General features: G+C 41.4%; 1 protein-coding gene across 3 annotated transcripts in view; it reads right to left on the bottom strand.

Annotated features, from left to right (window-relative positions):
• The window catches only part of AFH14 (Formin Homology 14), a 64,708-nt gene that overhangs the window by 11,086 nt on the left and 29,003 nt on the right, over window positions 1-24,619 (bottom strand). For all 3 annotated transcript variants that reach the window (XR_737380.3, XR_016085519.1, XM_010276595.3), the window contains exons 16-17: window positions 18,032-18,100; window positions 17,885-17,951 (exon numbers count right to left, since the gene is read on the bottom strand). Coding sequence is in view for 1 of the 3 variants with exons in the window: in XM_010276595.3 (XP_010274897.2) it covers window positions 17,885-17,951; window positions 18,032-18,100 (136 nt within the window). In the remaining 2 variants the exon portion in view is untranslated. The remainder of the gene's footprint in view (window positions 1-17,884; window positions 17,952-18,031; window positions 18,101-24,619) is intronic.

Genomic DNA, 24,619 nt, shown 5'->3' with positions numbered 1-24,619 from the left:
CACGAATCTTAGTAGAGACTAAACATGTGAAGTCAATTCCAGTGCATTTGGATTTATTCTTTCTTGAAGATGTTTTCAAACTTTGGATTGTGGTAGAAAGTGAGGATTCCTTGTTTTGTTGGAAAGGCCAGAAAGCGGCACGAGAAGCCTCTAGAGCAGACAACCTGAAGAAACATGGGACTCGGCCTAATGTAGGAGAGTTGCAGAGATGTTGGTCAAGTGGTCAGTTTGATCCAGTAGTGGCCCAAGGGAAAGAAATAAAGGTTTTTTGCTGACTGATTCTGGTTCTAAGGATTACTTAAGGAAGAGACCTTATTGAACAAGACCTTTAACAGAAGAAGAAAAAAACGTAGGAAGGTGATGACTCTTTTGACGAAGATGAGAAGTGAGGCAACTGAGGAGGAAGTTTATTTGGATGAAACACTACATTAATAAGATGTTTTATTTAAACAACATGGTTGATTGTGAGATGGTTGTGGTTTTTGGTTGTTTTCGAGATTAGATATAGTTGGGGTCTTGATGTGGTTCTTGTCTTTATTGGGCTGAACTTTGAACTTTTGTCTTTAGGCTGGCTTTTGGGATCTTTTGCTGTTGTGCGGTTTTTATTTTGTGGTGCTTATGTGGGTTCTGGTTTTTGCTGTTTTTTTGGAGGCTAGGTTGCCCTGAGGTGCTTGTGTTGAGTCTTGAAGTTCAGTTTTTTTCCCTCTTCTCTCGTTCTTTTAATAAACTTTGTTTTATTACCAAAAAAAGGAAGAACACACAACTTCAGGTATGTCAATATAATGAATCAACCCCCACCCCCAAAGAGTCTTTTATATATTAAAGATATGTACCAAGCTTCAAAGTATTGATACAATATACTCTGTATTGGGCATACTATACCATATCATTCGGTATCCAATACACTTGTTTACAAGTGTTTCCAAGAACCCATTTTTTTTTTATTGATTAAATAATATAAAAACATGTAAAAATGAAATTTGAAAAAAAACTAAAAAAAATAAAACGCATGGCCAAAATAGTATAGATACACCCCTGCTAATACATTGGGTGTATCGATACTTTAAACCATGATATGTACAATTACAAAGAAAAGAAATAAAAGAACATGTAGTATACAACAAGAACAATAATAGTACAATACATCAACTCTCCACACTCCCCCTCAAACCGATGCAACTTACAAGAAAGGGATGTATGGATCTCGTCATAGCCTTAGTGAAAATATCAGCAATCTGCATATTTGAGGCCACATGTGGAAGAAAAATTGACCTAGTAAAAAACAAGTCTGATAAAGTGACAATCCACCTCAATATTTTTAGTCCTCTTGTGGAAAGCTGGATTAGAACCAATCTTGATGGCACTGGTATTATCAACATAAAGAGTAGTAGGAGTAAGAAGATGAACACTGAGACCTACAAAGAGAGATTGTAGCTAGGCAATCTCACTACAAATAGATGACATAGCCCTAAACTGCACTTCTATAGATGATTTGGAGACTAGTTGTTTCTTGTACTTCTAAGAGATGAGGGAATCACCCATAATGACACATCACCCTGTAATAGAGCGTTGGATGTTGGGGCAACTTGCCCAATCTGCATCAGCATAAGCCCTTAATTGGATAGGAGCGGAGGAAAAAAGGAATAGTCCTTGATAATGTGCCACGAACATAATGAATAATGCAAGAGAAAGCAATCATATGAGGTTGATGAGGGGCAAAGACAAACTAACTAATAACTTAAACCACATGAGAGATGTCAGGATGGGTCATAGTAAGATAAGAGACCACACAAGTTGCTGATATAGGGTGGCATCAGGAAGCAATGAATCTTCTGACTTAGACAATTTAACATTCAGCCCTAAAGGGATATCAACCTGCTTGTCATCTGTAATACTAGCTAGTTTGACAAGGTTAAAAGCAAGTTTTTCTTGACAAATGAAGTACTCCAATCACTATGATAGACTTCAAGTTCTAAGAAATAAGTGAGAGAACCCAAGGCCTTCTTATGAAAAGAATTGTGAAGAAGAGACTTAAGGTCTTGAATTCCTTCTTCATCATCCCCAGTCAGCAACATATCATAAACATGGAACAGGAAGATAGTGATACCCTAAGGCCTTCTACAAACAAAAAGAGAGTGCATAGAAGAACTTTAATTGTATCCAATAGCGACAATGATATTTTGGAATTTCTTAAACCAAGTCCAGAGGGCCTATTTTAGACCATATAATGACTTAACCACAAACAAGGGAAGGATCACAACAATACCTAGGAGGAGGTTTCATATACACTCTCCCCTTTAGCTAACCATGAAGAAAGGCATTGTTCATGTCCAACTGACAAATAGACCAAGAATGCACAAGTCAAGGCCAAGAGAACATGGGTTATAGTAATTTTGGCAACTGGGGCAAATGCTTCTTCATAGTCAATACATACTCTTGAGAACAATTAGACTTCAACTTGATAATATAAACCTAATGACTCCGAATAACAGAAGCATCTGAGGGTGTAGGCACCAAATAATAAGTGCCATTCTCATGTAGAGCATGAATTTCTGCATCCATGGCCCCTTTCTAATGAGGATTGCTAATGGCCTGTTGGTATGAACAAAGAATATCTATAGGAAAAACAACAGAGGAGTTATGGTTCGAAGGAACGACGAAGAGGAATAGGAGTAGAAATAGGATTTGAAGGAGGGATATCACTTACAATGGTGGGAGTATGGTCTGAACTGAGAAAGTCCTTCATGGCAAATGGAGGAATACCTTGTGAATCAAAGTTCTACAAAACAGAAATAGATGTTGCAAACAATCTAGCAACTTCGATGAAGAATGAATTATGCTCAAGAAAAACAACATTACATGAAACACGAATATGACAAATAGACGAATAATGCAAAGAAAAGCCTTATGGTTAGGACTGTACTCCATAAAGGAAAACATAGCAAACTGTGTAGACAATTTATAACGTTCATGGCAAATGGAGGAATACCTTGTGAATCAAAGTTCTACAAAACAGAAATAGATGGTGCAAACAATCTAGCAACTTCGATGAAGAATGAATTATGCTCAAGAAAAACAACATTACATGAAACATGAATATGACGAATAGACGAATAATGCAAAGAAAAGCTTTATGGTTAGGACTGTACTCCATAAAGGAAAACATAGCAAACTGTGTAGACAATTTATAACGTTCATACAAAGGAAGATGGATAAAGTATAGACACCCAAAAACATAAAGAATAGGTAAATCTATAGGACAACCAAACAACTTTTGAAAGGGAAACATATTAGAAAGAACAGGGGAAGGAATATAGCTAATCAAAGACACAATTGTACTAGCTGCCTCTACCCAAAAAGAAGATGGAGCATGAGACTCCTATAATAATGTCCTCACAAGTCACAACACTAAGGCTATGCCCATTATTCCCCTCGACCACATTGTCCTCCCCTTGAATCTGAATAGAGAATACACACATGTGACTGAAACCGAACTCATACCATAGCATGGAATAGTCAAAATGTTGGGAACACCTTTGACTTGTGCCAAAGAAAGTATATCCACGTGCACCTGGTATAGTCATTAATGAACGATGCAAAGTATTTGTATCCAAGCCAAAAAGTAACAAATACAGTCTAGACACCACTATGTATAAGCTCAAAGGGAGAGACAGCATATTCAAATATGCAAGGAAATGGTAAAGTATTACTCTTACTTTCTTTTGATAAATAGTATGACTCTTACTAAAACAACAAGGAACACATGTGATACGGACGCGTTTATTGGGAAGAAATATCGCCACTGGCAGCAGCAGTGATTTGGTGTTCTCATCGGATTATAGCTAGTACAGTCCATCTTATCTTATCTGTTTTCAGTCCATCTTATCTTATCTGTCTTCAGTAAGGATTAGTAGGAAGTCTGATCTATCTTAGGGAGTCTTATCTATCTTAAGTAGGGAGTCTTGTCTAGGGAGTCTTATCTATCTTATCTGTAAGTGGTATAGATTAGCAGGGAGTCTTCCTACAAGGACTCTTATCTCTTGTAATCTCCTATTTAAGGAGCTGAGAATATTGAATAAAATCATCGAAAATTTCAGTCCAGGAAGAGAGCAAAGGAGAGTTGGTGATCTCTTGAACAAATCACCTTTAGGGCGGCAAGATAGGTTCTTCAAGAAAAGGGAGGAACAAGGGAAAACAGGAGGTTTTCCTCATGGACCGACCCGTGACAAGATCCTACTCGCAGGCCCTTAACAATTTGGTATCAGAGCCAAACGTCATGGGTGATCTGGAGCAGTTGACGTCCAGGGTCCACGAACTGGAGCACAGGCTCGTGGAGAACAGCACAGAGGTACGCGAAATCAAGGACGATGTACAAGAGTTACGGTGCTTGACGGAGTTGTATTTCTCTAACAAGGAAAGGAATCCAGAAGGGGCTGCAACCACAAACAGCCGCCGAACAGACTTGACGGAGTCGTCCAGCGAACAGCAAGTCGTCGCCCCGGTAGCCGCGGTCGTTCCCAAGTATAGCAGGCTGGAGTTCCCTTCTTACAACGGCACCGAACAGCAAGTCGTCGCCCCAGTAGCCGCGTTCGTTCCCAAGTAAAGCAGACTGGAGTTCCCTTCTTACAACGGCACCGAAGACCATTTGGGGTGGCTTTACCAATGTGAGCAGTTCTTTCGCAACTAGCAGACAGAGGACAAAGACAAGGTTAGCTTAGCTGCATTCCACTTGACGGAAGAGGCACAACTCTGGTTCTATCGATTGGAACAGGAGGAACCCGGCTCGGTTGGACCCAATTCAAATCCTACTGCCTCCTCAGGTTTGGGCCCCCATTGATGAGCAACCCGTTAGGTGAACTGATCAACCTCAGACAGACGGGAACGGTGGCTGAATACTAACGCCAATTCCAGACTCTCCTTGCCAGAGCAGCTTCGGTGCGACCGGACCAGCAGGTAGACATGTTCACCACAGGGTTAGCAGAACCCTTGAGGGTGGATGTGGAGATGCAACACCTGCCCAACCTATTTACAGCCATGAATCTAGCTCGCACCTTCGAACGCAAGCTGCAGCTCAGCCGCGGAACCTTTAGTATGGGGCGGCCGCCGACATCATGGGCACCCCCGAAAACACCCGGAATGGCCCCTTCTTCTGCAACTAGCCGAGAACAGAAGCCTCATACGAGCAATGTTCCCAGGTCGGCATCCGGTATGGGGAGTAGCATGGTGGCACACCCCATTAAATGCTTGTCCAGAGCCGAGATGGCAGATCGCCGAGCAAGGGGGCAGTGTTTCAATTGCGACGATCTTTATTCAACGGGACACAGGTGCAAGAGACTTTTCTGCCTTCTGGTGGACGAACAAGAGGAAGACGAGGATGAACCCGCAGCGATCAAACCCGAGATCTCCCTCCATGCAATCACCGGAATAAAGACCTCTCAGACTATGCAGTTACAGGCACAGGTGGCAGGGAAACCAGTACGAATCCTCGTTGATTCAGGAAGCACACACAATTTTGTAAGTGAGCAAGTTGCCCTTCAGTTGAAATTACCTATGGAAATCAGACCAAGACTGCAGGTAGCCCTGGCAAATGGTGAAAGGGTTCACAGTCCCGGAATCTGTAAAGACACCCAAATACAGGTCGAATCTGAATCCTTCTCTGCTGATTTATTTGTGCTATCCTTGGATGAATTTGATATAGTTCTTGGAGTAAAATGGTTGATCACCCTAGGCCCAATCCTATGGGATTTCAGCGCCCTAACAATGACATTCCGCTTGAATGGGAAACAAGTTACTTGGCAGGGAACCAAGGTAGAAGCAAAAAAACCACAGGTTCATATGCTTCAGGGGGAAACGACGCATACGGCGGATATGGAAAGGCTCCTCACCAATTTTTCAGATGTGTTCCAAGAACCCAAGGGACTTCCTCCTTCCCGAGCGTGCGATCATCGGATCCCTCTAGTGACGGGTTCAGAACCAGTCGTCGTCCGGCCTTATCGCTACCCACATCTGCAGAAAGACGAGATAGAGAAGCAGTGTGCTGAAATGATGAAACAGGGGATCATCCGCCTTAGTTGTTCTCCCTTCTCCTCGCCAGTTCTATTGGTAGCAAAGTGGGATGGTACTTGGAGGTTTTGTGTGGACTATAGAGAGCTCAATAACCAAACTGTCAAGGATAAATTCCCTATTCCCATTGTGGACAAGCTATTGGATGAACTTCATGGTGCCCAATACTTCTCAAAATTAGACCTCAGGTCGGGATACTTTCAGGTCCGAATGGCTTCCGAGGACGTAGAGAAAACTGCCTTCAGAACTCATCATGGCCACTTTGAATTTTTAGTTATGCCGTTCGGTCTCACCAACACCCCATCCATATTCCAGTCTCTAATGAACGAGGTATTTCAGCCCCACCTTCGCAGATTTGTTTTAGTGTTCTTTGACGACATTTTAGTTTACAGTAAATCTTGGATAAGAACACGTGCATCATCTACGGACAGTTTTTGAGCTCCTGCGCCAACACAAGCTCTTCCTTAAACGGTCCAAGTGCTCTTTCGGGGAGCGCCAGGTTCTGTACTTAGGTCATGTCATCAATGGGTAGGGTGTCATGGTGGACAGTTCCAAAATCCAAGCAATCAAGGAATGGACCAAACCCCAATCTGCCAAGGCTCTCCGCGGGTTCCTGGGTCTGACAGGATACTACCGCAAATTTGTACAAAATTAGGGCATGTTGGCTGCCCCATTAACCAACCTGCTAAAGAAGAATGCCTTTCGTTGGGACGACGCAGCCGATGCAGCTTTTGCAAATTTAAGGGATGCCCTCTCCTCCACCCTAGTTCTGCAATTGCCAAACTTTGACCTCGAGTTTACAGTCGAGTGTGATGCATCCGGAATAGGTATTGGAGCCGTATTACAACAACAAGGGCACCCGATTGCCTTCTTTAGCCGCAAACTTGCTGACCGACATTTAAAATTACCCGCTTACGAACGCGAACTGATTGGGTTAGCTAGAGCAGTCCAACACTGGAGACCGTACTTGTGGGGAAGGTCATTCGTCGTCAAAACTGATCACTATAGCCTCAAGTACTTGTTGGAGTAGCGACTCACCACTTCTCCTCAACAACATTGGGTTAGCAAGCTGCTTGGTTTTGACTTCCGGGTAGACTACAAGGTGGGATCCTTAAATCGCGCCGCAGATGCTTTGTCTAGGCGTGACGAAGACACTATACTCCTTTGTGGGATTTCCCATCCCCAAATCACCTTGTTAGACGACATCAAGAAGGCACTACCACAATCACCAGAGTGGACGGCCCTTGTTCAGAAAATTCAGTCCGGAGCCGCAGACTCCACTTGGTCCCTTCATGACGTGCTGGTGCTATACAAGGGTCGAGTGCATCTTCCAGCAGATTCCTCTTTAATTCCTTCCATTATCTCCAGTATTCATAACTCCACCCATGAAGGCATTCAAAAGACACTGCATCACGTCCAAGCTGATTTCCATTGGCAAGGTATGAAAACTTCTATTCGGGACTTTATCCATAATTGCTCCACATGTCAACAGCACAAATGGGAGAATCTACACCCGGTTGGCCTTCTTCAGCCCCTCTCGATTCCAACACAAATCTGGGCTGATATCTCCATGGATTTCATTGAGGGCCTACCCAAGGTTGGCGGAAAATCAGTTCTTTACGTGGTTGTGGATCATTTCTCTAAGTACGCCCATTTCATCCCTCTGTCACATCCGTACAGTGCTACATCAGTCGTCCACGTTTTCTTTACGCATGTTTTCCGTTTACATGGGTTGTCGAAATCTATTGTCAGCGATAGGGACCCAGTTTTTACTAGTGCCTTCTGGAAGGAATTGTTTCGGTTACATGGTACTGCCCTAGCTTTTTCCTCCGCGTATCATCCTCAGACAGATGGCCAAACGGAGGTGGTGAACGGTACGATGGAAATGTATCTCCGTTGTTTTGTCGGAGATCAACCGTGACGGTGGGTTGATTGGCTTCCTTGGGCCGAGTATTGTTATAACACTGCCTATCACTCTTCCCTCGAAATGACACCTTTCCAGGTCGTTTATGGCTGTGACCCTCCTCATTTGTTATCCTATGAGCCCGGTTCTACTCGTTTGGAGGAGATTGATCGCTCCCTACAAGAGCACGATGCCCTTCTAGCTGAAGTTTCTCTTCGCTTGCAACAGGCACAACTACGCATGAAGCATGCCTATGACCAGCATCATCAAGAATTATCATTTGACCCAGGACAGTTTGTGTGGTTGAAGCTTCAGCCCTATCGGCAACGCTCCTTGCGCCACAGGGCTGCTCCTAAATTAGCTCCTAAATTTTATGGACCCTTCAAGGTTTTGCGGCGGATCGGTACGGTTGCATACCAGCTGGAACTGCCAGAGCACAGCAGAATTCATAATGTTTTCCACATTTCCTTGCTCAAGCCGTTTACGAGTATTCCTCCTGACCGAGTTCCCTCCTTACCACCCTTGAAAGACGGCAAACTCATCCCCCAACCTCGGGCCTTAGTTCGCTCCAGAATCAATCGGGGTGTTCTCGAAGTCCTAGTGGAATGGGACGGCTTGCCATCAGCCGAGGCCACCTGGCTCCCCTTGACTGAGTTCCAAGACACGTATCCAGGTTTCGAGCTTGAGGACAAGCTCTTAGTCCAGGAGGGGAGTAATGATATGGACGCGTTTATTGGGAAGAAATATCGCCGCCGACAGCAACAGTGATTTGGTGTTCTCATCGGATTCTAGCTAGTACAGTCCATCTTATCTTATCTGTTTTCAGTCCATCTTATCTTATCTGTCTTCAGTAAGGATTAGTAGGAAGTCTGATCTATCTTAGGGAGTCTTATCTATCTTAAGTAGGGAGTCTTATTTAGGGAGTCTTATCTATCTTATCTGTAAGTGGTACAGATTAGCAAGGAGTCTTCCTACAAGGAAGACTCTTATCTCTTGTAATCTCCTATTTAAGGAGCTGAGAATATTGAATAAAATCATCAAAAATTTCAGTCCAGGAAGAGAGCAAAGGAGAGTTGGTGATCTCTTGAACAAATCACCTTTAGGGCGGCAAGATAGGTTCTTCAAGAAAAGGGAGGAACAAGGGAAAACAGGAGGTTTTCCCCGTGGACCGACCCGTGACAAGATCCTACTCGCAGGCCCTTAACAACATGAAATATCAAAAGTCTCCAAATAAGGAACTTTATTTTTAACAAAATCATAATCAAACAAGAACTTAATTTTTTTAGCATGTATATGATCCAAACGTTTATGCTTTAAGTCCCAAACATTATTTCTATGATCCAAAAAGGAACTAAAAATAGAAAATTGAAATAAGTTGATGTTGCTATTTGAGACTTTTTGAACTCCAATGCATACAGATGACCCATACTATGCCTATTCCCTTTCACCTTCCTAATGTACCGGTCCTAAATCAAACAACCATCATAAAACAAAGAGAGAATGTGACCTTCATCAAAAGGTTTACCAATAGGACTGCAAACAGATCGGATCGGATTCAGTAAGGGTATATCCAATCTGATCCGTTAAGAAAATCCGACTGAACCGAATCTGATAAGAATCCATCGGGTTTTCAAGAGCATGATTCGAATTCGAATATATTATCAATCTGATACAATTAGAATTATAATAAAAAAACTTGATGATGTAACATAAATAATATATTATATTATTATTATATAATATAATAATATATTAAAATATAAAATATATAACATAATATATAATATTTCATAATTAACGGATCGGATCGGGTCACAACAGATCGGATCAGTCAATATCTGAATTCAATTCATTAAGTTAACAGATCAGATTTTCCGATCCGATACGATATATTAGGATCAGGAGGGATATCCAAATCCACCTCTTAACAGATTGGTATCGGATTCAGATCGGATCTGATCCGACTTATTTGCAGCCCTAAGAAATAAGGTTAATAGTAAGATTGGAAACAAAGGTCTTGTTGATTGGGAAGCAATGGATGAAAGCTTAAGAGACAGATCATTACTACCAATCGTGTTCAAATCCCCAAAATCAATGATCTAAACATGAGAAGGAGAAGAACAATAACTAGATAACTCACCAAATCGGACAATAGTAGGAAAAGTGGAAGAGATACCAAAAAGTACTAGTTGTCGAATTATTCCTTCATCTATAGATGCAAAAGATTCGCCTTCAGCAGAAGAATCACCCTTTATAGTGGTAATGTTAGTAGTCTATCCTTCAGTTGCCTAATATCCATGAGGTTGTGTCTTCTTTTGAGTACCATTGGGTGGTCGAACAGGACAATCTGAAATGATGCAGCCATGTTGTTTACTATTAGAATGCTCGAGTCAGGGGTATTTTGGTCATTCTGGTTTATCTTCTTGAAAGTGAAAGGTCTATTGTATCTGAGTTTAAGTTATGTGTCCCATCTTATATGAGGGACAAAACTGTCTTTCTTGTAACTCTAAGTTTTATGAATAAAATTCAAGTGGGTCGGCTAGGAGAGTGATTTTTCACATTCTCTCTTCTAGTCTGGCCGAACACTCTTCTTCTTCTTTTTCTTTTCTTTCTTCTTCCTTCTTCTCTACTTTGACCTAGAATCAACTAGGGTTTATTCACATGGTATCAGAGCTGTAAGTTCGTATCCTTATTTCTTTCTTGTTGTTGTTCTCTTTCTGGGTTCGCCGCCAACTTTCACAGTCATCTTCTTTTTCGATTGACCTGAGTGGAGGTTCGATAAGGGGCTGAAAAGGAGCTGTCGTTTTGTGGGCCTGGAGGTGAGAATGCCTCCGGTCGTTGCTGTGGTGGTCGTTGAAGTGGTATACTAAACCCTCTATTCAGTATCGAAGAGGACTGAATGTGGACAGGTATGAACACTATTGTTGTTTGTCCAAATAAGAGACTGTGAATGTTTTCTTTTTGCTTCAAAAGTTGGTTGTGGTGATGCTCAGTGTGACTGATATGCATTTCAGTCGTGTTTCTCTGCATTTCTCTTCATATGTATGCTGAAAGAAGAGTTGTTGACTGCTGAAGTTCACAACAGCAGTAGATTGGTGGAGGTTGTGTCGTGGTGATTAGCGGTGGTGGTGGTTGTGTCCTAGACCTTGTGTGTAATCAGTTCTGCAGTGTGCATCCCAAGTGTTTGATGTGAAGACTGAGTGATTTCAGTCTTAGTGTGTTGATGGTGAATGGTTCTGCAGTGTGCAGCCCAGGTGTTTGATGTGAAGACTGAGTGTGTGGTGTGTAATGTGTATTTAAAGAAGTTGGGGTTGGTGGTGTTATAAGTGAGATAAGCCTTGTGAAAGTGTGTGAGGTTGTATTGTATATTTGAAGGTGAAATAAATGAGATGGCTTCTTCCGTAGATGGGAATAACAACAAAACCAGCATCATGCTTTCTTCAGATTATATAAGTGTTCAAATGACATCCATCAAGTTGAATGGTGAGAACTATGTACCATGGGCAAAATCTGTGGAGGTGTTCTTGAAGGCCAAGAGGAAAGTAAAACATGTGAGGGAGGAAAAACCTTCTTCTAATTCCCCTAGGTTCAGTGATTGGGAACAAAATGATGCACAGATAATTACATGGCTTTGGAACAACATGGAACCAAAGATTAGTGTGAACTTCATGTTCCTAGATACAGCCAAAGAGATCTGAGATCATGCTAAAAAGTTGTACTCTGGACAAGACAACACAACTAGGGTATATCAGTTATACCAAGAGTACTTCAATTTGAAGCAAGGAAGTCAAAGCTTAGAGGAGTATTATGCAAGTTTGAGGAACATCCGCAATGAGCTAAATGTGTATCACCCTCTAACATCAGATGTCCAGATCCAACAAAAGCAACGTGAACAGCTTGACGTGACTAGGTTTCTTGTGGGCTTGAAGGCTAAGTATGAGCCTGTCAGAGCACAGATATTGGGGGGATCAGCTCTCCCTTCACTTGAAGAAGTTTTTGCCCATCTTAAAAGGACATCCATTGAGCCGGTGGAACATTCTTCCTTCTTTGATAGATCTGGTTTGGTAGTGACTAAAGGGAGTGGCCATGGAAGTAGAAGTGGTGGTGGCAGCAGTGGCCCTCCAAGCAACCGTGGTGGACACATGTTTAACCGGGCTAGTGGCCGGACTGGAGGCCGAGAGTCAGGGGAAGGCCGTGGAAGAGGAAGGAGTAATGCTCAGAGAAAATGTACACATTGTGGCTTAGAGGGGCACACAGTTAATTTCTGCTATGATTTGCGTGGTCCACCCAACACTTGGGCTAACCATGCTACATCTAAGAGTAGTAGCACAATTACTGAAAGCCAGCAAATTGCCTCAACCCCCTCCACACCCGCTTGTGCTTCCGGACAGGAAATGGTGAGTGTACCACGGGCAGTATATGAGCAGTTCCTTCAAACATCTCAGCAGAACACAGCTACACTTGCCCATTCAGGTATGACTTGCTTAGCTTCCAAAGCCTCACCCTGGATCATTGATTCCGGAGCCTCGGACCATATGTCTGGGACTCTTGATGTATTTTCTTCCCTTTCTCGCTCCTCCACATCTCAGTCAGTTACTCTTTCTAATGGCTCTACATCTCCTATTTGTGGTGTTGGTGATGTTGATTTCTCCTCCTTGTCTTTAGCATCTGTTTTATATGTTCCTAAGCTCCCGTTTAACCTTATGTCTGTTAGCAGATTAACCAAGTCTCTTAATTGTTCTGTAACCTTCTATCCTTCTTCTTGTGTGTTTCAGGATCTCAAGACGGGGAAGAAGATTGGTGGAGGGCATGAAGCAGGTGGTTTGTATTTATTACCTTGATGGTGGTGGCCCCCCAATGGCTTTTCAATCGTCTCTTACTCCTCTCCAATGGCACTGTAGACTCGGTCATCCCTCTCTCAAGGCTTTGAAGCTGCTAATTCCTTCTTTGAGTCATCTTTCATCGTTAGATTGTGAGTCATGTCAGTTGGGAAAACATCGTCGAGTCTCATTTAGTCCAAGAATTGATAATCGTGTCTCAAGTCCTTTTGCTTTAGTTTATTCTGATGTATGGGGTCTAGTTAAAGTTGTGTCATACAATGGGTTTAAGTACTTTGTAATCTTTGTTGATGACTTTTCAAGGATGACATGGATCTATCTTATGAAAGACCGTAGTGAATTGTTCTCTATTTTTCAGAATTTTCATGCTGAAATACGCACTCAATTTGGTGTTCATATAAAAATACTTCGCTCCGATAATGCCAAAGAATACATCTCTTCTCCATTTCAGCAATACCTAGAACATCATGGAATAATTCATCAAACTTCTTGTGCCTACACCCCGCAACAAAACGGTGTAGCTGAATGGAAAAATAGACATCTTCTTGAAACTGCTCGGTCCTTGATGATCAATATGCATGTCCCAAAGCATTTTTGGAGTGATGCTGTTCTTACATCCTGTTTTTTGATAAATCGGATGCCCATGTCAATCCTTGGAAGCCAATCCCCTTTCTTCGCATTGTTTCCCACTTTGTCTCCATTTCCTCTCACCGCAAGAGTCTTTGGCTGTGTTTGTTTTGTTCAACACTTGGGGCCTGGAGTAGACAAGCTAGATGCTCGAGCTACGAAATGTATTTTTCTTGGCTACTCGAGGACTCAGAAAGGGTATAAGTGTTATAACCCAAATTTTCATAAATCGTTTGTGTGCTCTGATGTCACCTTCTTTGAATCAGTTCCATTTTTCTCAGATGTCGGGGTCTCTTCTTCTCCCTCTGTGGTTCCTCTTCCTGTACCGGTTATGGACCCTCTCCCTGTAGCTCCCATTCCTACTGCATATGCACATCATATGCCTGTTACTACAGAGAGGCCGCCAATTACTCAAGTGTATACCTGCAGAAGTGCTTCGGCCCCTCCTCCACTCCAGCACCTGTCGACAGATCTTGCTACTACTCCTTCTCCCTCAGATCTTGATCTTCCTATTGCTTTGCGGAAAGGTAAACGTACTTGTACTTCTCGTCCCATTTCAGACTATGTTTCCACTGCTCACCTTTCTGCTTCTCATTGCAAGTTTATATCATTACTCTCATCGGTTCCCATTCCCATGACTGTACAGGAAGCCCTTAGCTCCCTAGGGTGGCGGCAAGCCATGGAAGAACTCTCTGCTCTACAACATAATCACACGTGGGAGCTCACCACCCTTCCTCCTGGTAAGCACACTGTTGGGTGTAAATGAGTCTATACAGTGAAGCATCTTCCTGATGGCAGTGTGGAACGATTGAAGGCACGGTTAGTGGCCAAGGGCTATTCTCAGTTATATGGTGTGGACTATATGGAGACATTCTCTCCTGTGGCTAAAATTGGTTCAGTTCGGGTGTTGATCTCATTAGCTGCTATGTATGATTGGCCTCTCGTGCAACTTGACATCAAAAATGCCTTCCTACATGGTGATCTTGTTGAGGAGGTGTATATGGAGCAACCACCAGGGTTTGTTGCTCAGATGAAGGCTGGTAAGGTGTGCAGACTCAAAAAGGCAATCTATAGACTGAAACAATCTCCACGTGCATGGTTTGGCAGGTTCAGTGAAGTGGTGAAGGCCTTTGGGATGAAACAGTGTCAGGTTGATCATTCTGTGTTCAGCTATAACTCAAAGGATGGGACAATCTTGCTAGTCGTGTATGTGGATGATATTGTCATAACTGGAAGTGACAGCAATGGCATTGACAGGCTGAAAAAATTCTTACAGGACCATTTCAATACGAAAGATCTGGGGAAGCTAAAGTATTTCCTAGGAATTGAGGTTGCGAGGTCAAAACAAGGGATCAACCTAAGTTAGAGAAAATATGTTCTTGATCTACTTGAAGAAACAGGGTTGTTAGGTGCTAAACCAGCAGAGACTCCTATGGAACTCAATGCCAAGTTAAGTGTGGATGCAGGTGAAGAGTTTGATGATCCTGGAAGATACAGAAGGTTGGTGGGAAAGTTGAACTATCTGACCATTACCCGACCCAGATATATCATTTGTTGTGAGTGTGGTGAGTCAGTTTATGCAACATCCCCGGGTTCCTCACTGGGAAGCTGTTCTGAGAATTGTTAGGTACCTAAAGGGTGCTCCAGGTCGTGGTTTGTTATACCAAAAGGGGGGAACTCTTGAGATAGTAGGGTACGCAGATGCTGACTGGGCTGGCTCTATATCAGACAGGAGGTCAACCACAGGATATTGTATCTTCCTGGGTGGCAATCTTGTAACTTGGAAGAGCAAGAAGCAAACAGTGGTGGCAAGAAGTAGTGCAGAAGTAGAGTACAGGGCTATGGCCCATACCACATGTGAACTAGTATGGCTAAAGAACTTACTACAGGAGATGGGGTTCTCAATTGACAAACCCATGAAACTATACTGTGATAACCAAGCTATTGTTCACATCTCATCCAATCCCGTCGTCCATGAAAGAACTAAACATATTGAGGTGGATTGTCACTTTGTGAGAGAGAAAGTGATAAGTGGGGTAATAACTACATCTCATGCGAGCTCAGGAAATCAGTGGGCAGATCTCTTCACAAAGGGGTTGTCTCCGAGAAGAATAGATTACATTTGTAACAAGCTGGGACTATATGATATATACTCTCTAGCTTGAGGGGGAGTGTTAGAATGCTCGAGTCAGGGGTATTTTGGTCATTCTGGTTTATCTTCTTGAAAGTGAAAGGTCTATTGTATCTGAGTTTAAGTTATGTGTCCCATCTTATATGAGGGACAAAATTGTCTTTCTTGTAACTCTAAGTTTTATGAATAAAATTCAAGTGGGTCAGCTAGGAGAGTGATTTTTCACATTCTCTCTTCTAGTCTGGCCGAGCACTCTTCTTCTTTCTCTTTTCTTTCTTCTTCCTTCTTCTCTACTTTGACCTAGAATCAACTAGGGTTTATTCACATTTACAATAGGTCATACATTCTTCTTTTTACAATGAGATGTAATATGGCTAGAACCCTTATATTCATAGTATAGAGTCTTAGAGAAGTCCTTGAAAGATGATTCTTACTCCCATGAGCTATAAACATGTTATTAGCCCTAGATTCCATCATCTTTCCATCAAATCTAGCTGCAATAAGGAGTCTAGTCTCCTCCCTCAATAATTTTCCCAACACAGAATCTCAAGTCTGTAAGAGTACCTCTGCTCAAAATATTAAGGGCAGCCCAGTGCACAAGGCTCCCACCAATGCGGGGCCTGAGGAGGAACAGATGTACGCAGCCATACCCCTGCACATATAGAAGCTGTTTCCAAGATTTGAACCATGTTCACCCTCTCATATTCATGTCTAAGCCTCATTAGAAATTGATTCACCTTTCTCTTTTCAGAATGTTTTTAATATACTTACACATTTCGAAGAATCAGAAGGATCAATATGGACCGACTCATATTCAACCCATAGATCAAGAAAACATACATGATGCTGCTGTGTCTTCAATACTTCCTAGACATATTCGATTGATGATAAACCTTCTGCAAATAAGAATACATCTCATTTGTGCTCTTCATCCATTCTCAGGTACAACAATATTAGACTCTATTGAGCTAAGAATCTAGTTTTCATTGCTGAAATTCATTCACATCAGACTCATAAAAAATGCCTTCACATCAGTCTCAGCTGGTTAGTAAACGTTCCATTCGGATATCCTTCCAAACCTTTTCCTTCAACATAGAATTCAAAATGAAACTTCCACACCCCAAAACCAAGGTTCCAGTGTTGGCAGTCCAAAGAAGATAAGTTCTAGGGATGTCAAACAAGAAAATGGATCAAAAACACTTCAAAACCAATCTGAAATTTGAAAAGTCAAAGAAGATGATAGAGGGCTCTAGGGTAACACCAGATCTAAGAGCCAAGGTTGATTGGATCAACCGATCGAGCAAAAATGAGAGAACACCAACCTGTTAAGTGCCTTTTCCAGGAAAACAGCAACTTCTTGGGCTGATCAAAACAGCCTTCAGAAAGACGTCAAACCTGTGATTGAAAATAGTTCAAACACTCATCGAACAACCCTTCCAGATCCCTGGATTCAAACTGAAGTAACCTGCTCTTATACCATCATGGTATAATGATGTTCAATTACTAGCAGTTCGAATAGGAAGAACACACACAAGTTCAGGGGTGTCAATAGAATGATCAACCTCCACCCCCTAAGAGTCCTCTATTAAAGATATGTTCAATTACAAGAAAGCCTTTACAAGGCTGAAAGAAAAGAAATAAAATAATATGTAGTATATAACAAGGACTATAATAGTACAGTACATTAAAACTCTGCACAACAAGAAAGGTGAAGACTTTAAATTTCAGAAGTCTGGTTATTGTACAGGATTCAAAAGTTGTAACTGGATGGAATTTCTGAGATCTCATGGAAATATAAATACTGAAAAAAAAAAACATTCTAGAGGACCTCAGAGCAATTGTAACTTGGATTCCACAGTTTGTAAATGGGTTGGAAAAACAAGAAGCTATGAGTGACAGTATGTTTTGAGGCCATGTAAAAGATTATGTTTTCTGTATGCAGGAGAGTGTTAGTCAAGGCTAACCACCTCCTTGGGGTGCAAGATTGCTATTCTCCTTTTAACAGCATTAATAAATTTTTTAGTTAACCATCACAAAAAAAAGACCAAATTCAATCTAAAAGCAACAGGTAAGAAAAAACTTGAATCTGAATATTGAGGAATTAATTTGGGATCTATGCATATCTGATTCAATCTGACCATTTGCAGCCCTACAGTAGTGTTACCCAACCATCAGTAATTCTTGCAAATGGAACACATTGAGCATTTAAATGAAAGAATGTCCACAAAGTACAAACTAAGATGCAAAAAATATCTATGTGAAGTGGTGAAGTGAAATTCACTTGAGTGTGTCTGTACGTGTGTGTACATATATACAACAAACCTTGCTCAAAGGGACACCGAGCTGGATCTTCCCCAAAATATTGAGATAAGGAATCGGCATTCCTTCCCTACAAGATAATACAATCAAATAAAAATTAATAATTGACCAAATTTTCATAATGTGAAGCAACTCAGTTTATGGACTCACCACTTCAGAATACAAGGATATAAGTGACCTCACTTCAGCTTCAGCAGTATCAAGAAAATTCTTTAAAGCCTGAAAAGAAGTTTTAGATGTTTTCACTCTGAAAGGTCCTATATGTTAAAAAAGTTAGTAAAAGCAAAGATAACTACATGACAAAACAGAGCTACAATAAAATAAATAAATTTATGGGCCAGAACAATGAAGACCTGAACAGGGCTACAATAATGAGTTGGCAGGGCTTCTATGATCTAACCTGAGCATAGTTGTCAAGGCGACACCTAGGCGGCAAGGCGCCCTTGGAGGCTCGCCTTGCCTAATCGCCAAGAAGTTTTCTATAGCGTGTTATAAAAAACCTTTATATTCTTAATTTTTTGAGGTTATAATTATAAAATAAACATTTTAAAACTAAAATATCCATTTTGTGTGTTTATATACTAATTTCTTTTTATTATTTTCTTATTTGTTAGGGTTTAATCAACACAAACATTGCTAAATGTTGTATTGAACCCTCAAAGACTTCAAAACCTGAACCAATAAGTAAGGAAGAACATAAAATGTTGTCCATTCAACACATTTTCTTCTTTTTCTTTACTAATTTTGTGTGTATATACTGATTTCTTCTTTTTCTTTTCATGAATATGTTGGAATATGCTGATTGTCTATACACATGAAGTTTATACTTTTCTTATGAAAATCATGGATATTTATTAAGGAAATATGATTATGGAACCTAGGGAACTACCCTAAGATACATGTTTTTACTTAAAAAAAAATCCATCGCCTAGGCGACTAGGCAACAAGGCGCCCCCCCTGTCACCTAGCCTCGCCTTGGCAATTGGCGCCTTGAAAACTATGAAATCTGAGCTAAAGTTTAGGCATGCAAGCTACCAGAAATCTATTTAAACTTCCTTAGCCGGTTCTGCCTAAGTTGAGGAAGTGCCAAATTGCATCATAGCTTGGCTTATTTGGATTGTTGAATATATAGTGTGTGTTCCCTATAAATATAGAATACCTGTATATAATTAATGTATTATATACAATAAATGAAAACCTTATATTCTTGTTTTTGTCTCATTTAGTAAATATGGCATTCTTGAGTTATGGGTTCCACATTTGAACCAGAATGGACCTAATGCCAATGAGCCAAGGTCAAACTTGGAAATATTTGGTGAGACAAGCATATAAACATGGTTAGCTTGACTCAATTGCAGTACTAATCCAGTAAGATGGTGAACTGAAAATACTCTTAAAATTTCGCAACCTGCACTTGGCAGCAAGCTTATGCACATTCTTTGTGATTCTAGATCATGCAAATTGAAACAAGATCAGAGAAATTCCATCCAAACAATATATACCTGAAACATTTTTGCTAATTCTTGAGGATTTTGCTGTCATTGGATCAATTTCACCTTTGATATCTTTATTTCTTATTTATTTTTGTTTATTTAGTTAGCTGGGACCACAGATTATTTATTAGAAGTTATTAGAGTAGAAGTTTTTATTTCTTTTTAAGTTGTAAGCACCAGCCACCCTATTAAGGGTATTCTTGTCTTTGTACACACCTTTTTATTTTAAGTATAAAAGTTAATGAGAGGGGGGCAGCCAGATTTATTGGCTTCTCTTCTTTTCTTCATTCTCCCTTCTCTTCTCTTTTATATCTGTTTTATATTTCTGTTGATTTCTACTTGGTATCAGAGCCTAGTTAGGTCTCCTTGAAGCACATCCATGCAGCCCTAGATCAGCCGATTGCATGAGGGAACTGGAGTCTTTGTACACATCTGGATAGCCCAGTTCTTTGATTTTTTTGGCGGGGTACAGTCATCAGGAGGGTGATTTGTGTTTAGGCATCAAAATCAGGAAGAACTGGAGTGACGGGAAGAGTCCTAGTTGGGTGGGAAGCTTTATTTTGACCTGGTGAAGGGTGCTAGGTTTTTTTGGATACTTAAGGAGTTTCTATAGAGGATGGTTCAATTTCTGGCTCTTTCTGAGACTCATGGAGAGATCGATTTGGGTTTCTCTCTTTTCTCTCCTTCCACGGGAAGGGAGAATTCTCTCCAGGTTGGGTTTTCAACTCCCAGAAAAGATCCACATCCTTTTTTATGAATTTGATCCCTTTTCGAGTGTTTTTTATGTGCCTTTTAAATTGATAGAGTTGATATGGAGGGTTATAGTGCTAAACAAAAATCAACTAGTGACCCAGGCTTTGAGGAGGAAGTGTTGGTGACCCATTTGGATCAAGGATTATTATCGCAGTTAAATTGGATGGTACAGACTATCTATAATGGGCACAATCAGACAAGATGGCTATTGGTGCACATGGAAAACTGGGGTATATTACTGGGGAGGAGAAGAAACCGGATACAAATCCTTCCAAGTGGGTGCAGGAAAATTACATGGTGATGTCTTGGGTGCAATTTTATGTTACCACATATTGGAAAAAAATTTTCGTAGGTCGATATTGCAAAGGAGATCTGGGCTGGAGTAACCATAGTTGTCAAGACAACTAGGCGAGTCGACTAGGCAGGTGCCTAGGCGATGGAATCTGAAAGCTTAAAATCTTAGGGTCCCTACTTCTCCAAAACTACTTTATTAGTTTTTTACACTAACCAACATACCTGAGTAACCTATTAGCAATAAAACCATTCAAATGAGTAACTAATTATAAATTTCATATAAAACATAAAAATATCAACATAAATGCATCATTTAAATATATTAATTTCAATGCTTAATAACCTGTACCAGGACAACTAAAAAAGAAATGCTGTGAGAAAAAGAGAAAAAAGAATTTCTTAAAAAATAAGAAAATAAGTGGATGATTAGAATGTGTTTAAGGGGCAAAAACCCTGTTTCAGGCCAATAACAAGGTTGAATGCAGCGAAAAAGGAGAAAAATAAGGGGACAGAGCCCCTGTTTCATTCCAAAATAAACATTATTAAAAAATAGTGCAAAAAATACAAGAAAATATTTAGAAAGTTGAGGCGCAGCCCTGTTTCAGAAGAATGGGAGTGCCCCAGTTTTGTTAACAAAAATATTTAAAAAAAAACTATGAAAATAAAAGAGTAATAGGAATCGATTAAACTTGAATGACTGAAGAGCATCTCCACCGTTGTCGTCGACGATGCATGTGTGGGTTTCTCCGCCGATACAATTCATTGCTTTCTTGACGAACGTTGCCGCCGTCGATGAATCCTTACCGGAGACTGTGAACACCGGCGTCCAGCAACAAATCTCAGTGAGTTAATGAAGGAACAAGTCAAAATGGAAAGAAGGAGGTAGGGGTGCTTGGTCTCGAGTCATACTGTAGCAGGAGGATCTTCTTTAGATCATAACTTTTCTCCAAGAGATTGTAGGAAAGCAACAACGAGCTACAGCAGATAGGAAGCCAATTTCAAAAGGAATAGTTCTTCTATTACAGTCGAAAGAAAATAAATGGGGTAGGTTCATTTGCCTGTGTAGCTAGGAAAATTCAGAAAGATCTAGAAGCATTTGTATCCCTGAAGAACCATCAGTTGGAAGTTGAAGGAACTTCGTTCAGCTGTTAAATTTGTTCTGTTTCAACAGACCTTTTTATGGGACCAAAGACCTTTCATAGAACCTCTTTCCTCCCCTAGACACCAAAAGTAGAATCATCAGGGCAGGAGGTTCTGCCTTCATTTCCGTCGCCCATCACGACATACCTTTCGAAAACTGGAAGTTTGCATTTGTTTGTTCCAAGCCTCATCCCTTGAGTTGGAAAGACATAGAACTTGATCTGTCTGCAAGTTTGCACTCCGACGTCCTGCTGGAACTTTCTCCGTTCGAAGAAGACAAAGTTGTGGGTTTCGCCCCCTCTGAAGAGTTGGTTCAGGCATGGGCGAAATAGGAACTAGTTCCAGTATATGGGTAATGGGTAAAGCTAGAAAGGTGGTGACCGGCGGTAAACGCAGCTCCAGGCTCCCTGAACTTCAACGGTTGGATAAGATTTCGAGGTCTCCCGTTCCACCTCTGGACGATGGAGACTTTCTTGCTAATAGGAGATCTGTGCGGTGGCTTGGAAGAAGTGGATCCTGACTCGCTGAATTTCCTCAATCTGAAATATGCCAGAATTAAAATTAGAAGTAGGGGGGTCCATGCTATCCCCAGGTCTATTCCTCTCCTGGACAACGTCTGGTTCTACCTCTCCCTGGAGGCGGAGAAGACGAACAAGTTTCCTCCTCAGACCGAGCGAAATCGTTCCAATGGCTCTCTACCATGTGGCACCTTCCCCAACTTTGCCCAAACGCATGCTAGCGCAGACAGGAACCGTAACAGACAAGACAAGCAGGCAGCAGAAAGCAGAGCAAACTCTCAGGCAAGAAGTTTCCATATTAAGGTTAGAGAGGAACAAGGTTTTAAAAGGAAGACAGGAGCTGGAAAATCTTCCCATCCCCTTATAAAGAATCATCCAAAGTTTCTTCCCAAGAACCCGACCCACCCGACCCGATAGTTAACAACTTTGAGATTTTGGGCTCCCTTCCGGAGGCCCATAGCCCTTCTGTGAAACTGGATCCTCCTCAGTTAAGCCCACCAGAGACCCCCTCTTTCTCTGGACAACCAGTGCCGAAAACCCCACCCAGCTTTGGTAAGGATAAAGGAACTGTGTACAGAGTTCCAACACCTTCAACCAACCTTGATGAATCTTCCGACTATGAAGAAGCTGATTCGAGTGATGATGACAGTCCTTATGAAATAGAAAGTGAAGATGATCCTCCAGAGAAAGCTTTTCAAAGGGCTCACAAAGTATTTGCAGGGAAGGAGATATGGGGAAGTGTGGAGATTCTTGAACAAGTCCAACTGGTCAACCCGGATTATGGAAAAGCTTCAGATTCGGGTAGTCTTAATCACAGACAAGGAAGAGAATCACCACCCTACCATTCCAATTCGTGCCATTCCAGCCGAACGTCTTCAAGGACTTCCCTCGCCCCTTCTACCACAGGTTTGAATAAATCCCAAGTTTTTGTTTTCTCTAAAGGTTCTCCTTGTTTTGTCAGACATCTGAGCCAAACAGCTCGGAAAGGAAGGTTTCAGAGGATCTAGCAACAGTGAATCTCATGAGGTCTCTAGGAATTGGAAGAAGAGGGGAAGTTGGAGATAAACAGGGTTTAGGGGAGAACTTTAACCTTAAAGGCAAAGGATTACAACAAAAAAGAGAAAAAAAAAGAGCTCCAAAAGAGAACTTCAAAGACTGCAATGGAGCCTGGGACCGGATTGTAGGAGATAACAGATTGGATAACAGATTGAATAAGGGAACTTCCTTAAAAGAACACCAATGAAAGTCCTAAGCTGGGATGTTAGGGGATTGGGAGGCCAAACCAAAAGGGCTCTAGTGAAGGAAACTCTTAAAAGAGAAAATCCAGACATTATCATCCTCCAGGAGTCGAAGAAAGAGGTAGTAGACAGGAAACTTATAAATGCTATTTGGGGGATAAGGGGAAGGAAATGGGTAGTTGTTCCCGCAGCAGGAGCATCTGGTGGAATTATTATGGCTTGGAAGGAAGATGAGCTATCTGGACTGGAAATTGACAAGAGAGAGTTCTCAGCCTCAATCTTATTCCCCAACACAAAAGATGGGCTAAATTGGATTCTAACAGGGGTATATGGTCCTAACTCTCCGTCAGAGAGAGATTTTGGGATGAATTAGACTCCTTGCATGAGGATGAAGACATTCCGTGGTGTGTATCTGGAGATTTCAATGTAATCAGATTCAGCAATGAACATTCTAATGGTAGAGCTGCAACAAGAAGTATGAGAAATTTCTCTAGCTTCATTTCCAGACAATTTATGTGACATCCCTCTCAAGAATGGTCTATTTACCTGGTCAAATAAGCAGGAAAACACTATTAGCTGCAGACTAGACAAGTTACTCTTATCTCAAGAGTCAAGGTTGGATGGAAAGATTTCCCAACCTTTCTCAAGATCTTTGTCATCGCTGTATTTCAGACAACTGGCCCATTAAGTTGACTACAGATCCAATAGTAAAAGGAAAGCCCCCTTTTAGACTTGAAAAATGGTGGGCATGTCATAAGGACTTCAAGGAGCCGGTAGCTGGATGGTGGGAGGAGTGCGAAGCAGAGGGTTGGGCTGGTTTTAGATTGTCACAGAAACTTAAATTCATGAAGAGGAAATTGAAATCTTGGGGGAAAGAACAGTTCAAGGCTGGAGAAGAAGACAAAAGGAAGTTGCTTATGGAATTGAATGAATTGGGTACAAAGGAGCAAAAAGGCACATTAGATGATTCAGGCAGAAGAAGAAGAGCTGAACTGAGGAAATCTTGGGAAGTCTTAATCCGGAAAGAGGAAATCTACTGGAGGCAGAGATCTAGAGTGCAATGGCTGAAAGAAGGAGACAATAACACTAGATTTTTCCATGAGTATGCCTCAGGGAGAAGGAAAAACCACATTTCCAAGATTAGAGTGAATCAAAGAGAAGTGCAAAATCCTGAAGAAATAACTGAAGTCTTCCTCTCGTTTTTTTAAGAGTCTATACTCTAAGGATAGCTTGTGCAATCTCAGATTGGAAACTTGGGAGGGTTCAACTTTGTCGGTTGAGAAGAAAGATTGGTTGGAAAGA

This window comes from Nelumbo nucifera, chromosome 4 (assembly GCF_055504915.1).
Source record: "Nelumbo nucifera cultivar China Antique chromosome 4, China Antique-T2T, whole genome shotgun sequence".
Lineage (NCBI taxonomy): Eukaryota > Viridiplantae > Streptophyta > Magnoliopsida > Proteales > Nelumbonaceae > Nelumbo > Nelumbo nucifera.
Note: the sequence above shows the minus strand (reverse complement) of the source record. Positions and strands in the feature narration are given on the sequence as shown.